Source organism: Anastrepha ludens, chromosome 6, assembly GCF_028408465.1.
Source record: "Anastrepha ludens isolate Willacy chromosome 6, idAnaLude1.1, whole genome shotgun sequence".
NCBI classification, from domain to species: domain Eukaryota; kingdom Metazoa; phylum Arthropoda; class Insecta; order Diptera; family Tephritidae; genus Anastrepha; species Anastrepha ludens.
Genome location: NC_071502.1, coordinates 102,007,859 through 102,026,240, shown reverse-complemented (window position 1 = coordinate 102,026,240; position 18,382 = coordinate 102,007,859). Strand labels below are relative to the sequence as shown.

Genomic DNA, 18,382 nt, shown 5'->3' with positions numbered 1-18,382 from the left:
ACGACAGTGTTAAAAACAACGAACATTTGGCGCAACAACAAATTATACACACACAAATAACTGATAAACCATTTAGTGTACTATTACTCGCATTCTTTGTACTTTACTCAGTGTCGCCCCCGCTCCAACAATTTGTTCTTTTTCTCACACCCTCCGTGCGTGCAACGGCCTCAAGCTGCGTTCCGACGAACCAGTACCGGGCTTCAGCTCGGCCACACCATGGCCCACACTCGAATTGGAATGGGGCCGCAAATTATATCCGTCGACCGGTCCACGGTCGGCGAGCGGCCTCATGTTTGGTCTGCCACCCACGGCGGGAGATATGAATCAGCCGCGCGGTCCGATGACTTCGCTGAAAGAGGAGCCGTTAGGTGCGCGCGCCTGGATGCAACCGGTCATCGATCAGAGCAAGTAAGTGTTATAAAATGCTGGAAGCACAATAATGCAGGGCATTTCGATTCATTGAGGATTGTATGTATATAAATGGTAGTATGGAGCACATTACGCTTTCTGCAAATCGCTTAGCAGAGAATGCGTGTACGTATGTATGTACACGAAACTTAGTAAACCTGTGAAAAAGTTCAAAAATCGAAAATCTAATACCGGCAGTCTGATTTAAAGAATATATAACCTGTACTAGCATCTACTCTGTATATGAATGTGCATGCGTATGTATCATACTTCAAATAAATTTTCTACATTTTGTAAATGTTAAACTAAACTTTGTTAAATAATAAATCGATATAAATTTAATTAAATGAGAAAAAAACAATTAAAATCAAATGTAAAACGGTAGTTTTTTTGGCTTTGTTTTAGAAATATTTGCTTTATATTTAAGTTATTTTCAATAAAACAAAAAATAAAAAATAAAACAATAAAAAAAAAGTTTATAAAATCGAGTAAGTACGAATACCTCGAACTTCTTTTGTGAAGAAATCGAGCCAATAATTCGGGTCATAAGGCGCCTGAGACTACCGCTTCTGAACATATTTCTCACTTTTGTTTGATACCCATTATAAGGTTTTATTCATAGCCGCATTTTTGCCAAGGTTCCTTACACTGTCCGCCAGGCCATTCTAGAAAGAGCAAGCGAGTAAAATTAGTTCACCTCGCCTTAAGCTAACACTTCAATTAATCTTCCACAAAGAGCTGATCATTCAAAGTGTTTGGAATGCCACAAAAGCTCTGTGGCTGTTAAAAAGGTATTAAGTTTTAGGGAGCCATTAGGAAAATATACCTATATATATATATGGTGGCGCAAAATTAATCAACCTATTGGAAGATAGGGCTTCGTAGGTTCGAGTTTATTTAAAACAAAACTGGATGATTAAATTTTGCGCTGCTGGTAAATCCACTTACTCTCATTATTTCGCTTTTGCGCATTAATCATAGCCATTTACATAGACAGTTAAATGATCCCTAGCACAAATTAAAGTAAATATACATAGTAAAATTTGCATTTTTAAATTTCTAATTCTCTACCGGTGGCCGAAGAGCTCTGTTAGCCAATACTTAGACCTGATTTTACACAACTTAGGCCAACCATACCAGCATCGAGTGTTTTTGGCTGGCCTAAACTAAACTTAACTTATCAAACATAGAGAGATGTAGGTTTTAGATGCCAAAATTTTGTATTTTACGTAAATTGAGAGACCTGAGAGAGTCATACTGTTACCATATATACTTTTTTCTTAATTTTTGGTTGATTAATTTTGCGCCACTTTGTATAATTAGAGAGTCAACTTTTATAGTGAAATCAGGCATTAATGTTTTCTAGGATTATTAACGCATTGAGTGCCGCGTCGCATTTATTTGTACGACACCTAATACTTCCTGGGGCACCGCGGAGTACGAAAATGTACTATAAGGTTTAATTTGAAAATAAATTTTACATGAAATTTTTAGTGAAATTTTACATGAAATTTTTTATAAAATTTTAGAAGAAATTTTTTATAAAATGTTACATTAAATTTTTAATGAAATTATTTTTAAAATTGTACATGAAATTTTAAATAAAATTTTGCAGGAAATTTTTAATAAAATTTTGCATGAAATTCTTTATAAAATTTTGCATGAAATTTTTAATGAAATTTGACGTGAAATTTTTGATAAAATTTTACATGAAATTTTTAATGAAATTTTACATTAAATTTTTTATAAAATTTTACATTCTATTTTTAATGAAATTTTACATTAATTTTTTTATAAAATTTACCTGAAATTTTTAATGAAATTTTCATTGAAATTTTTAATTAAATTTTACTTAACATTTCTTATAAAAATTTACATTAAATTTTTTATAAAATTTTAAATGAAATTTTTAATGAAATTCTACATTACATTTCTTATAAGATTTTACATGAAATGCTTAAAGAAATTTTACATTTAATTTTTTATAAAATTTTACATGAAATGCTTAATGAAATTTTACATTACATTTTTTACAAAATTTTACATGAAATTTTTAATGAAATTTTACATTAAATTTTTTATAAAATTTTACATGAAATTTTTAATGAAATTTTCATTGAAATTTTTAATCAAATTTTACATAACATTTCTTATAAAATTTTACATTAAATTTTTTATAAAATTTTAAATGAAATTTTTAATGAAATTCTACATTACTTTTATTATAAAATATTACATGAAATGCTTAATGAAATTTTACATTAAATTTTTTTGATAAAATTTTACATGAAATGGTTAAAGAAATTTTACATTCAATTTTTTATAAAATTTTACATGAAATGCTTAATGAAATTTTACATTACATTTTTTACAAAATTTTACATACATTTTTTTTTTAAATTTTTGTATACAATTTTTTATAACATTTTTAATGATATTTTACATTAATTTTTCGTCATGCAAAAAATTCTGGACAAATTTTAATCTTACATGAAAGTTTTTTACGTGTTTTGAGTAGAGATTTCTAATTGAAAAAAAAGTGTGGTAAAATTTTTACGATTCCAGTTCCGTCATAAAGGCCATTTCGTACAAGAACATGCGATACATAAAAACAGCTAAAAATTTAAAGTAAACAAGAGAGCAGAACGGGAATAGCTCATAAATGAATATATATCACTTCCACACCGTTTCCTCACAAAGAACCGGTTTGGGCTCTGATGAAAGTTTTCACAAAATCCGCTTGGCACTCAATGTATTAAGAAAACGCCTTGCATGAGATTGTATGAAAGGGACATTTTTGAATTTCCCTATCGTCCATGAGCTTTTAAATTTTTCCATTTACATACCGCTCATTTACTTCAATAGCGTCATAATTAAAAAAAAAAACGAGAAAGTTGCGAAAACGGCTTCAAAATTTTCGATTTACTATGCCTCTCCAAGGAAAAGTAGAGACAGATTTTCATCTGATGAGATGCCGTCAATAGATATCGCCATGATTTCTTCATACAGCATAAAAAAAGAGTTTGCGGTCGCTTCTGCAGGCTTATTTAGAACTCTTTTGTTTTGGATTATGACACTATTGGAATAAATGAGCGATATGCAACTATGAAATTTTGAAGAAAGTTGCATGGTGCACATGCATTTAGAGTTCAAACATTCGTGTCTTCATAGTTGGTCTCTAAATTAAACATGAATATGCCTTCATAACTTTGGAAAGTAGATTCGTTGAAACTGAGTGAGGAAAATTTAAATAAATTGGGTCAAGACAACCTTGTAAAAAAATTATAAAAAATTAATAAAGGATCTGGCCACCGTCGGGTGCACTTTATTCTGAGTTGGGCACGAATAAGACTCAGATAAGTTTCTTATTGACTCAGAAATGTGACATGAACTCTACGACTTCTTCATTATTACTCAGTTATTTTAGAAATTGTTGTGGCAAGGATTCCACAAATACTTCAGTGAATTAGCTTCTTTAGAAATCCTTGCCTTTGGCTAGCGAATGGGATTGAACATAAGGCCTGTGCGTCCTTAGCATTTGTTTGACCTATCGAATCGTGCAACGCTGAATATTGCAGAAGCGAATAATCCAAGTGGGAGTGATCGACATAAACATTAGTGTTTTACGTAGGCCAAAATATTATGGTTTAGTGTTTATTACAAGTATTAAAATGCAAGGTGGCGCAAAATTAACCATCCAAATTTGTGTTTGAATAACTTTTTTACTAAATAAAAAAAAATGAGATTTTGAGGGATGGAAACCTTTATTATAAACTTTACGCGTCCTAGTGCTTGTCTGTAGCTGTCCAGTTCACAAGTGTCAAATATAATTGACGTACGAGACCATTGGAAAATATTATAGCTCTTCCGATAGGGTGATTAATTTTGCGCCACCTTTTATAAAGGCCCTACGCTCGACAAGGTGTTCAAGGAAAACATATATATGTATATATTATAAAGGTATTATCCGACATTTGTTCCACCAAGAAAAGACTCAAACTTATTGTTGAGGGTCGTCCAAATATTGGTAACTTTTTGTATTGCATTTCATTTTGTGGCTGTAAATTTATTTTCATGTGCTTTCCATATTCGTTCATTGGAAAACAATTTGGCGCGATTATTTTAATGTTGGCTGCTTATTAACAAATAAAATTGGGAAAATCAGCAAGTGACTGTGGGAGAGCCAATACAACCGGAGAGAGTAACAGGAATTCTGAACAAGGTCTGGGCCGCGCTACTGCAAAACTAAGCGAGGCAGCCAATTAAAATAAATATGGTTTCACTACGAATACTCTTCTTTCCAATAAAGCCATAATGTGCCGAAAGAAATTGATTTTTGTTCAATTCATTAGAGTTACAATAAATAAATTAATTTTTGTGAATTTTTCTGAACTAGCAATTTATTCTTTTTTGTGGAAAATCCACTTTTCAATCATATTTCTTTATATAAACAAACTTACATATGCATGTAGTGGTGCCCCATTTGCATTTCGCATAAAACGTCGCAAAACAATGCAACTCCATTTGCGCCTTGAACTCCGCTTGTTGAAGGCAACAATCAAGCAATGGTGGCACTGAACCCTACAAAATGCGCGTAATTTGTTTACCTGTTCTACACGCAGCCATCAGCATGCAAACATGTACAGATTAAAGCATCCCGGAGGTACGAATGTATAGCCGCCTGCTCTGCTCCCCCTTTGAAGCGCTAACTGCGCCGCTGTTGCATGCCACCCTTTACCGTTGGGAATTTGTAATGCGAAACGTCTCGCAAAAGTCTCCCCCGAAAACTAACACACACACATACGCACACACTCAGATGTGACCCCATACAACCACGTGCTGCGACGTTTTATTGCGTTTTATTTTTGTTTGGGGAAGCAAAAAGCAACAGCGATCAAAAAACCAAAAAAAGAAGAAATTTGGCGTACTTTGGTGCCGCCGGCAGTATTGACGTACTCAGCTTTTGGAGCGCTTGACCTAAAGCTTTATCTACTGTGTTTTTTACTGTGTTTTTGGCGCACTCAGCAATACACTCAAAGACTCACTCAGAAATGTCCCAAATGATTAGCGGTAAATCGCTAGTGTTGCTTGCCAAAATATATTTCTGGCGCACTTGGCAACCAGGCTGATGATTTTTAGCTGATTTTTAGCGCCAACTTTCATCCCCTTTGCCGGCGTGCTGGCTCTCCCGACGCGAGTATGGACATGGCCGCTTCACTCCACACTAAACTCCACTCGCTTACGCCTCCACTCAACTCATCTCCGCCGCCGCTTGTTTTGTTAGATATCGCAAGGATGTATTAACTGTTTACTTTTGGCATCCTGTGCAGGCGTGCGTGCAACTTTTTGATGGAGTGTGTGTGTGCGTGTGTGCGCTATAATGAAGTCCTTTTTGACTCAAAGCAATATTGCCTTCGCCGTTTTTGCTGTTCTCAGTTTATTTGTTTTTGTTTTTGTTTTTGTATTATACTCCTATGTGTTTATTGCTGTTTTCTTGTTGTTTTCACTTTCGTATGGCTTCCTTTTTACAACATTCCAACTGTTTACTGCTCTTCTAAGGTTTTCTTGTGTTTTCGCATTTTGTGCTTAGCAAAGGGATTTTGTTTGTCTGAGAAAGCTTTTTTGTTTGGTTAGTTTTCATTGAGATGCTTAAAGCGAGTGATGTTTCCACTAGCGAGAAAAGTAGCGTAGAAGTTGGCGCATTCGAAGTTGAAAGTAAAAGTGAAAGTGTGAATGGAATTCAAAATAGTAGTAGCAGTGAGTGTTGGAAGAAAATGACCGCAGGACTTTTGTATTTGGCGTCGGCAAATCAGAATCATGACAAGGCATTGAGGTATATAGAAATTCAGTGTGAAATATTTGGTAGAAAAAGTGGTAAAAAATAAAAGAAAAAAATAAATAAATAAATAAAGAAGAAAAAAATTCAAAAATAAAAACAACAAAATTTTGGCAAAGTGTGAAGTCCACGAAAAATTGGCGTTAAATTGGCGAGAAATTAGATTTGACGCCAAATTACCCGTATCTATATATGTATGTATACACATACATATGTGTGTATACAAGTATTTATATGTATGTATAGATGTGTGCACGCTTCAGTATTTTGTTGAAAATGCGCGTAAACAAAGAAAATGATGCTTATTTTTGGGGGCAGCTATCGAACGTACATGTATTCCTATATATGTGTATGTGTATGTATATGTATATGTACTTATATGTATATGTATGTATATGCAAATGCACGTTTGACTAAATCATCCATCTGCACATATCAACTTAGCACTCCACGGTAACCGAACACCAAATTAGCAAGTTTTCAACAAAAATTTAAATTTTTCATAATCCACAACGACAGTTTAAGCCATCAACTCAACTTTAACTTGATAAAAATTCGAAATATTATTAAGCAACGCTCTGCAATTAGCTGCAAAAACAAAAACTGCTAAAATTAGTTATGTTATTTCATCAGAAATCAACAGCTACATATGTTTGATGGTGTGGGTGTGTAAGTACGAATATTTTTTGCTGCTTGTGCTATGGCCGCTGCTGTTTTGGTGCGGATACAAATAGGAACAGGGAAATTTTGTTTTCTATTTTCTATTTTTTTTTAATTTTTTTTCGACGCAATAAAACATCAGAGCGAACAATTTTATACCGATAAGAAAATAAACAGAGAATGTGATAAAATATGCTTTTATAAAAAAAGTAGATACACACACAGATACATGTATATGAGGTACGATACGTATGTATGTATACTACAAAATAGAAATAAGTTAGATAAAAGAAATTGTTGCAGTGTGCAACAAAGGCACTTTTAATTGTGTATGTAAATTGATATTTTTTCAACAAACACCTCAGGCAAAATTGGCGCTGGTAAATTTAGAGAAATTGTGTTTTTTATTTTTTTTAATACTAAATTTAAATTTAAAAAAAATTATTTAAATAAAAAAAATAAACGAAAATTCAGAGAACGAAAATTGGAGAATAAAGTTGCCACACTTTTTATAAAACTTGACTTATTGAAGACTATCTGAAATTATTGAATTAATTTGGGAGTTGAAAGCGACGAATAAGGCGAAAAGTTTCACCGCGACATCGCAGCAATAGAAATACGGTTTGAGCACATCTGGATTCAAGTGACTATAGCTGGATGCCATTTCGCAAAGATTCGAAGCAGTAATAGAAGTTTGAAACAGAAATAAAATAAATAATAATTGGCGCTAACACTTCTGTTGGGTGTTTGGCCGAGCTCCTGCTCCTATTTGTGGTGTGCGTCTTGATGGAGGGACCTACTGTTTTAAGCCAATTTCAAACGACAAATGGTGTTTTTATGAAGAAATTTTTCATGGCACAAATACACTCGGAGATTTGCCATTGCCTGCCGCGAGGCGACCACTATTAGAAACAACTTTTTCTATTATTTGATGTTCATGCACGGAGATTCGAACCTACACAGAAAATGAAACAAGAATAGGAAATCATACTCTCATTTTCAACTGCGAGAGTGAATGCGGAAAAACTTGAAAATATTCGCTCGTATTTAATTTGTTATAACTGTAACATTTTCGGCTAGATTTGTGCGCTCTTAGGCATCAAGTCAAATCAAATCAAAATCAAAATCAAATGGGCTTAGGGTAAACCCCAACAAAACTGAACTGATCTTATTTACCAGGAAACATAGAACTCCAAGAATAACTCCTCCGACTCTAGATGGAACGGCACTGTCATTCAGTGATGAGGCCCGCTGCTTAGGTATAATACTAGACAGAAAACTAAGATGGAAATCAAATGTCGAAGATAGAGTAAAAAGAGCAACTATAGCGCTCTACTCTTGTAAGCAACTAATAGGGCTAAGTTGGGGTCTTTCTCCATCTATCGTATATTGGCTATACACAGCAATTGTAGCCAGCTTTAGATAGTCTTAGATTAGTCTTCGCATCTGCGGGGCACTGAGGACCACACCCACAGATGCACTAAACATTATGCTTAACCTATTACCAATAGAGCATTTCGGCAAACAAACAGCTGCCAAGAAGGCTGCTCTCAGACTAAGAGAAATCGGTCTACTCAGAATAAGAGAGGACACTCTTCAATTTTAGAAAAATTCTCATGCATTCCTGGTACAACGGATTTCTGTAAGACCAAGGATATCAATTTAGACAAATCCTTCGACACAGAGGAATGGGATAATGGAATTATTGTTAGGGAAAATGATATAAACATTTATACAGATGGCTCAAAACTAAGTAACAGAGTAGGTGGAAGGGTTTACTCCGATAAACTCGGAGTTAGCCAATCATTTCGCCTACCTGATCATTGCAGTGTATTTCAGGCGGAAGTCACTGCCATAAAAGAGGGACTTACTGTAATAAAGACGAGAGTATTATCCACAAACGAAGTCTTCATATACTCAGACAGTCAAGCAGCAATAAAAGCTGTAGAATATAAAACACACTCGTCAAAAACAGTTATAGAATGTTTTAAACTTCTAAGGGACGTATCAAAATACTACAAAATACACCTTATTTGGGTGCCAGGCCACAGAAATATAGCAGGGAACTGCAAGGCAGATGAACTTGCTCGAATTGGTACAACGCTCGACCTCCAAGCTGTTTAGTCAGCGTGTAAGCTACTGATAGATAGGGAAACCATCCATATGGTAAACACAAGTTGGCAAAACCTCTCAACATGCGAACTAAGCAGACAGACATGGCCGAAATGGAACAGCGGTCGATTAAAAAGTTTGTTAAAATTTAACAGAGAAACTATAAGAAAAATGATAGGGATATTAACTGGTCATTGTCTGACAGGCAGCCACGCTAGAAGGTTAGGACTCCCGTACTTAGATTTCTGTAGAAGCTGTCTAAATACAGAAGAAGAGGAAACAATCAGGCACCTTTTATGTGAGTGTGAAAGTTTAGCGACAAGGAGGCTCCACACTCTTGACATGGCATTTTTAAATGATGTAGCGGACATAGCGCATCTAAAACTAACGAAGCTTTGCTCGTTTATTAAAGCTACCGGATGGTTTGAAAAGGAACCCATAGGGTAAGGATAAGTTCCAGTGGTATCACAATGGACCTATGAACGGTCTAAGTGTGTCATTGCGACAGCCACCCCACCTACCCTAGGCCTCAAGTTTTCGCAATGAAATTGAAAATGAATAATTTTAACACAAAGTTAAACAATTAAAAATAATTAAAATTGTACGATTTTTGAAAAGGTTTGAAAAGCTCCTATTTCTTAAATTTAAACGCCTTTAACCTCTAACATTTCTTATAAAACAACATCAAGACGCACTCCACAAATAAGAGGAGGCGTTCGGCCAAACACCCAAAAACTGATTTAAGCGGAAATTATATATATATATATATATCTATAAAGATAAATTGATAACAATTTCCGCTCAACTTAAAGTTCATTATTTTAATTTTTTCGTTTTACTCTTTATGTTGCCACTTTACTTAAAGTAAAGCATCTTTCAAACGACGCGCCTAGATTTGATTTTAAAATAAAACACATAAAAATTTAGATTCTTTCAGGCTTCACTATTTATATTAAAAAAAAAACGGCTCTTAAGAATTATATATGAAAAATGTCATTGAAAAAATCATTTAAATGCTTCCCATAAGCACGTCTACAGGTAAAATCCGCCAAATAGTCGATTCATGAATGTTGAGAACGTCGGGCAATTGATGTTGCAGGTTGTTCAGCAACACTTTGCGCTACAGCAGCAATATTCTCAACAGAACGTTCAGTTTTTGGTCTGCCAGTGCTTTTTTCTAACCTCAGCAGAACCAAAATCAGTTTCTTGAAATTTTTCCACCAACCTTTGAATTGTCGACTCATTTGGACGATGATTTACACCAAAAAAATTACGAATTTTGTGATACTTTGTTCTTAAAGATCGACCATTTCCATTATAAGTTTCAATAATTTTCACGCGTTGCTCTGTGGTGTAAAATTGCATATATCTTTACTTTGTACATCTGATGACATAAAAAAAGGTACCGTCTAGGAACTATTCACTACTGACCAATCTAGACGCGACTTTTGAGATACCCTTTGATATTCCGATTAATAGTCTCTTTTTAAAGTTCATTTACTTACAAAATACCGGGCATTTATAAAATGAAGGAAATTGTTTACCCGGTGATCGCATTTTAGTTGCTGAAAAATTAGCCAAAAGCAAAAAAGTAATTCTAGGGTCAGGATGACGACGAGAAAATGAGCAAGTGATCGCTTACAAGGGAGCTTCGTCACATGAGACCAAACACCTACTGGGTTGACAGTTATCAGCAACGCTACGTTTCTGTTAGAGGTGAAGCTGAAATCGGTGTAGTAACAGCAAAGGCCGGCGATATGTTCAGAGTCGATATAGGAGCACACGAACAGGCTTCACTTTCATATTTGGCCTTAGAGTCTGCTACTGAAAAGAATCGGCCAGATGTAAATCCTGGAGATGTACTTTATGGCCGCATAATTGTAGCAAGCCGCGATTTAGAGCCAGAATTGGTGTGCTTTAATTTAAAGAAAGGTTAACTCGATGTACTGACATACGGTTTTGTCGTGAACGGTAGTTTAAACCTAGCACGCCAAGTTTTACGCAACGATTGTCCATTATTGAGAGCATTGTCTAAAGAAATGCCCTTGAAATCGCGGTCGGATTAAACGAACGTATTTGGGTTAAAGCGAAATTGTGAAAAAAAATATTGAAATACCCAAAAGTTAGAATATACGAACGATATCCCGGTTTGTGTTATTCGCCTTTCTCAAAAACGGGTTTTTTGTCTATATCTCGTAAAAGCTTGCTAGTTGTCCCGACAAAAAAAAAGAAAACCTGACATTTAAGAATCAAAACTATCCAGATCAGTTTTTGAGGTACGTAAATGCATAAGAAAAATAAAATAAAATACTCACACCTTTAGTTATGTATAAATATATGAAAAAAATGTGGCTGCATATTGAACGGAATTTTGAATAGAATTTTTTTCGTAGTGCAGTGTCCCTTGCCGCTTCGTGTAAAATATCAAAAGATAATAATTAGGATGCTGACCTTATTTTGAAACCATACACATGCATGATAGAATTTCACATCATTCAAATGACCGTCGCGGCTTCGCAGGCAGCACTTCAAGCGGTCGGTAAAATTGTGGGTGGTTCGGTCCACTCCGTGCGGTGTTATTCTGGCAATAGTCTCTCGAGCATTGGCCTCGCCCTCGTCCAAAGAGGTTGGCTTGATGCATCACCAAAAAAGATAATTGAGGATTAACAAGTCACTTGATCACGGCATCCAATTTATGAACGCGTGCCAGGATATGGCCCAGGCGTCAAATTTCCGTTTGTCAACTTCGAGCATTGCTTCGCTTATGCTTAGATATGTAGGTCGTTTTGTTGAAACCGCAGCTCGAATATATTAAACTCTGGGCACAGAAATTCGGTTCAAATTGCAACAGTGCCATTTTAAAATACCTGCTGCTATACAATAATTATATAACTTTTCAGGTGCCTCTACAGGTAACCCACGCCTATTTCATTAAGACTCGCATCTTCTACAGGCTTTTTTAGTTCATATATATTTTTTCGGCCGCCGTAGCCGAATGGGTTGGTGCGTGACTATCCGTGCATTAAACAACAAAATGATACAAAAAGTTCATTCTAATAGAGGTCGCAACTCGGCAGGTAATGACAAATCTCTGAATGTATTTCTGCCATGAAAAAGCCATTTGTTTAATATATTAATAAAAATATATTTTTTATTCGTACCAAAAGTGTACATTGAGTTATATTCTAAACAGCGGTTGTATCCCGACTGTCGATTTCTTGAAGAATAGATCTATTTATAATGACTTCAAAACAATGAATGTGATACGTTATCAAGGATTAGCTTATCGCCTCATTGTTATTTCTGTTTACTACTTAATTTCTATGGAATGTAATACGTTATCATGGATACAGTGAGTGTATACTAGTAACTCGCACGTCACAAAAGAAGGAGGAGCTCGGGCAAACACCTAACAATTAATTATTTTTTATTTCTATATATTTTAAGTTACGTTGCACTAATTTTTCGTTGCGTAATTTACTACAAATTTTCTATGAATATTTCCATGTGAGCTTAAAGATTTTATACGAAACTATTCCACTTTTGGACCTAATATGAAAAACACAGAAAGAAATATTTAATTCAAGAAAAGTTAAAAAAAAAGTTTTACAAAATGATTAAAAACACAGGCTTGCCACTGAATCGCCTTGAGGAATACCGTCTTCAATTGTCAGGGTACCACCTTCGCTTGTAAAGTTTCTGTTCGCCGCTACATTAACGGAGCCATCCGGAGCAATGAAAGCGCACTCACTCAGTGAGAAGTAATAGCCAGCTGCACCAGAACATATGGAGAATGTCGCACTGTAGGAGGAATGAAAATGTTACTAAACCGCCCCGTCATATAAAGTTGATTTTGCATTCGTCTAGGTGGCACAAAATTCATCTCCTTATAGGAAGATTTATAATTCTTTCAAAGTGGTGTCGTACGACAATTATGTTTTGCACTTGTGAACTAGACATCTCTAGCATACAGACAGAAAATTGGAGCGCATGAAGGCCAAAATAAAGATTTCCATCAATCAAAATCATTTTTTTATTTACAATAGTAAGAATTTATTCGAAAAGAAAATTGGATGATTAATTTTGCACCACCTTTGTACTGTACTGTGGTAGAAAATAACGTATTTTAAGAAGTTAAACATTTTAAAGGCGCCACAACATGGTTAATCCCGTCCTGCTTGAGTCCCCCATACAATTAGTCATTGTTCAAGAGAAAATAAGAGAAAAAGTAACGCATGGATTTTTTAAACATTTCTATATCTACGAGTCATATATAAACAACTGCACACTCCGTCATAGCTATTTTGCGCCATTCACTTCAAGAAAATTACAACACTTTTAATTTAATTGGCAGCTCCCTATGCCGCAATAAAAACCATAGCCTACCTACTACTCGTACTCTCTTCCCCAAGTAAGTTTTGACCTTTATTCCATCCAAGTCGATCCACATAAATCATAAAAATGTGTAAAACTTCATTTGATTTATTATGTAAAATCGATAGTCAGAAAGCATTTTATTTTACATTTGTTCTTCCGACAAAGTGCATTCATGGCACTCAGTGCACTCTCTCCTAGCAATATTGAATGCATTTTATTGCCCAACATTTGCGATTGCATAAGCAATTGCAGCAGAGAATTTATTGGCTGAAAGATATTGTGTGGTGAGTGTATATATAAAAGAGGTAACTTTTCGTTGCAGGGAGTAAGCAATGGGGATATTATACAAATTCATACATGAGTGTGGCATTGCGCTTGTGATAATGTAAAAATTCATGGCACAAAAAGTAATATTTTACAACATGGAAATTTATTTTTAAATTTGTGTCAACTTCTTAAAAGTTAGCAATACTAGAAATTCTTGCATTTCTTCGTATTACATGTCCCTACAAGGTGGCGCAAAATTAATCAGCCAATTTTGTTTTATGATTACCTTTTTACTAAATAAAAACAAAAATGGTTTTGAGTGTTGGAAATCTTTAATTTGTCTTTACGCGCTGCATTGCTTGTCTGTTTGCATGCTGCGGCTGCCTGGTTCACAAGTGTCAGATGTGATTGACGACGACGTTATTTGGAAAAATTATAAATCTTCCGATTGGGTGATTAATTTTGCGCCACCTTGTATAAGTAAATTGTGTCTATTCGGTGCATTTACTTATATGCATGTATGTCTATAAGGTAAGCAAAATATGTATGTATAAAATTAAATACTCTGGAGGTGCCGCAGTTAGGTTAGGTTAGGTTAAGTTACATGGAAGGCCTACTTGGACGATAAATCAAAGAACGTCCTCCGGGAAGGGGAGAGGAAATTTATGAGAAGAAGTTATGAGAAAAATGCGACACAATGACTATTTACCGTTGTGTTAATCGCTTCGTACCACTAAGAAATTTCATCAGATGGTTTATTTGATTAAATTTTTTATTCATTTAGTCCGATTATTTTGCTTTATTTTAATCTGTTTTATGCAATTTCAATTGCTTTACTGCTCTGTGTATTTTTGTTTCGTTTATTTAGTTTAAGTTAAGGTAATTTAATTCAACGTTTCTTTATTTTTTTTATTAAAATTTCTTTGTTTTTTTTATTAAAATTTTTATGCTGTAAGTTTCAGGTCATTATTAATTTAATTATATTTTTTATATTATTTAATTAAATTTTTTTATTTCATTTTAGGTAATTTAAATTAATTTAATTTATTATAGATAAATAGAGAAAATATTTGTTGTATTCTAATAAATTTGTTATTCATTTCAATTTGTTATTAATAAAATTTCATTTCATTTTTTTAATTATATTTATATTGTATTTTAATTGTATAGTTTTATTAAGTCTACGTTTTTCTTGCGACTGAGAAGGTTTAAAATGTCGAATGCATCATCAAAGCCGCCGTCACAGCAGTGGCAAGGACTTAAAACCTTCCCCTCGTTTGGAACCGTCGCCCACCCTGGAACCGCTTTAGCATTACTTCTAAGTAGCGTTGCATCTTTCTCAATACACGATCTATGCTTATTGCCTTTGTCCAGGTCCCGCCTTTTCGTCTGGAGTATATTTTCCGCGAATCCACTGATGATTTGGATTACATTTTCGGGGGTTATGTGACCGATTGCATTCTCCAACGTTCGACGTTCTTGTGCATGTTCGGTTCTCGCTTTTCAGCTATATCTGGATATACCCGTATCTCGAAAGCATTTGGGTTGCATAACAATTTACTTCACCGAAGGTCCCTTTAGCATGTAGCGACATCTTTTTTTAGTCATCTAACTGCTCGTTTCTCTAGCGGGCGTTGCCATAACCTTAGCGTTTTGTCCTTTATTTCGCTCTCTACAGGTTTCCCACAACTTTTTCCTTTCGAAGGCTATACGTCAATCGGTGTGGAACCTCTTATCAACTGAACAGTTGGCTCTGATACTGTGCGGTAAACAGACGCCACTCTTAGAGATACGGTTCGTTGTACCGATGCTAGAAACTTACACCGGTGATTTGCCTTTAGCGCATTTGTCCACAGTTCAGCTTCCTATAAAAAAAACTGAGAGCGTGGTAGCGATCAGTATTTCATGTTTTTGGTCCCTCTATGTTTCCTATCAGTTTACTGCGTAGGGATACCATCTCTGCTGCATGCTTTATTTGGGCCCAGAAAGCTGGTCTTGGGTCCAGCCGTAGGCTTAGGTACTTGAAGCTCTTTTTTGTGATTAACGTTTTGGAGCAAGTTTGCATGCTAACTAGTGGGATGTGCTTCTTGGTTAGAAGTATTTACTCCGCTTCCTCTGTAGCTAATTTGAGGCCACGTGAGTCTAGTCACTTTTGTGTTCATATCATGACTTGACTAAGTTTTCTACAAACTTCTTCAAGGTTACGTGCTGGGATGACTGCAGCGTTATCGACTACGTATTCGTATATACCATCGGGGATTTCCATATTTAATATCTGGTCATACCAAAAGCCGGGAACGAAAATTGATTCTTGTGCCGCTCCGGACGTGGTGTTTATACATCGGGAGCGCTGTGCGGTTTTATAGACGAGTTTGCAGTTTCGCAAATAATTTTTCATTATACGCAGTAGGCCGCCTTTGCTCTGAGGCGGCTAATATGTCCGCATAGCTTACGCCATAAAAAGCCTTCCTTACATCTAAGTTGGCAAGCGGGACTATGTTTCTGCATTGAATACTGCCCTGTTGCGCTGCTCCTACGCAGTTGATGACAATTTCGATTGTCTCTATTGTAAACTTTCAGCGTTTAAAGTCGTGTTGTCCTGTGGTTAGTTCTCCGGCGTTACTTATGGCTGCGGCCAGTCAAGGCTTGATCAGTCTTTCAAAGTGCTTTACTGCTGTGTCGAGCGTGCATAATGGCCAATAGGTTCGGGTTGCCTTTCGACTTGCTCTTTAGCACGGACAGCTGCTTTTTCCAGATTTTTGAGAGTAGTCCATTCTTAGGTAGGCGTTTAGTTTAAGTTAAGTTAATTTAATTTAATTTACTTTTTATTTCAATTTATTTGTTTTATTTTATTAAATTTGTCCAGTTTATTTTGTTAAATTTTTTCTATTTTATTCTATTTCATTTGCTTTAATATAAGTTAAGTTAATTTATGTAATTGTTTTGATTTATTTAAAAATAAAATAAATAATTGGCGTGTACATTCCTGTTAAGTATTTGGCCGAGCTTCCCCTCCTATTTGTGGTGTGTGTCTTGATGTTGTTGAACAAATGGAGGGACCTACAGGCTGAAGTCGACTACAAACGTCAAATGGTTTTTTATTTTATGAGTAGCTTTTTCATGGCAGAAATACACTCGGCGGTTTGCCAGTTCCTGCCGAGGAGCGACCGCCATTAGAAAATACTTCTATCATTTTCGGTATTTAATGCATTGAGATTCGAACATACGTACTCTCGAATGGTAGTCGCGTACCAACCTCTCACCTACGGTGACCGCCAAATTGCTTTATTTTAATTTAATTTATTTTGCCCCAAATATGATGTCGCTTTACTTGTACAATTTTTCCGCTGGTTTCTACCGTTGCATCACTTTTTCCATAAAACAATAGTAATTTTGCTTTTCGTTAAATATTTGCCTGTTTTTATTTGCCAAACATTTGCATACCTTTCGCCCGCAGTGAAAAATACATTTTAATCTTCATTACAAAACACTCACAGAGACAGCCCCTTATTTTTTGCATTTTTTGCGCACCTCACTCATTCACAGGAGTGACTATAATTTTGCATTTTGTCATGCAACTATTTAATAACGGCAGCGGTGTTACGTTGGTGCAATTTTCCATGAATAAATAACAAAATCTGATAAAAACGGCATTTTCTAAATTAAATTGTTTGCAATGCGGCTGTGGCAGCGGAGGAGGTAGTAGATTATACCCAAGCGCGTCTAAATACTCCCTGGCACATAAACGAAAAGCTTTGCCCTTAAAAAACGAAAAGTGTGAGTGACTTGAACGATATCCTTCGGCGCGGAAAAATGTTCAATGTGTGGTGTTGTTCGTTTATTTTTTTTTCTTTTGTTTTCTGGCAGGTTTGCGTTGGTGTTGTGAAGGCGTTTACAAGCCCATAAGGTCATTTAGTTCTCGTACCGTCGTCTGTGCTGTCGATCCGATATGTAGCCACAAGCGTGCAAATGTATGCGTCTACCTTGTACTACTGCAACTATACATATACGCATATCTATAATACAAATATGTGTGCTTACTTATGTTTGCATGTGTGTGTCGGCAAGTTGTTGACATTTAACATATGCGCAACCACTCATTGCAATTATCATGTCTGCTTGACATGGACACCGCACATAAATAGTCGGACCTATCATATTTGTATGTGTGTATGAGCATTTATCACATACATATTTATAAATATCTACAACATGTATTTGTTGCTTGTAAAGTACAGGCAGAAGTCTGTTCTAAAAAAAGCGAAAAAATTAATAGTTTTGTGGAATCATTTGTGATATGCCGGTATGACGAATTGCTGAATTCTCATACAAAGTTCACGTTTGCAGGTATAAAACTGAACGTATTGTGCAAATGTACTGAATTTGTGTGTGTATAATAGACTTCGAGTCTGATTAAGATAAATTATTAGCAAAATAATCAATAATTTTAAAATATTTAGCCTTTTAATATATGAATTGGACGAGAGTTTCTTTTGGGCTTATAATGAAAGTTTTATTTTTGCCTGTACATTTTCATAAATTAATATCAATAATTATATGAGATTCATAATAATAATAATAGTAGCCCCTACCGGCTGCCCTTTTACCTCCTAACCGAAAGGAGCGGCACAGTCCACATGGCATACAGAACATTTGTTTTTGGTTAAGGTGCCAAGTCAGGAATGAAAAAGCTTCCTACAGCCTCAAGATATAAAACTG

General features: G+C 35.2%; 1 protein-coding gene across 5 annotated transcripts in view; it reads left to right on the top strand.

Moving 5' to 3' along the window:
* The first annotated feature begins 230 nt into the window (after positions 1–230).
* The window catches only part of LOC128866790 (transcription factor collier), a 130,777-nt gene continuing 112,625 nt past the window's right edge, over positions 231–18,382 (top strand). For all 5 annotated transcript variants that reach the window (XR_008454957.1, XR_008454955.1, XR_008454956.1 and 2 more), the window contains exon 1: positions 231–411. Coding sequence is in view for 2 of the 5 variants with exons in the window: in XM_054107771.1 (XP_053963746.1) it covers positions 293–411 (119 nt within the window). In the remaining 3 variants the exon portion in view is untranslated. The remainder of the gene's footprint in view (positions 412–18,382) is intronic.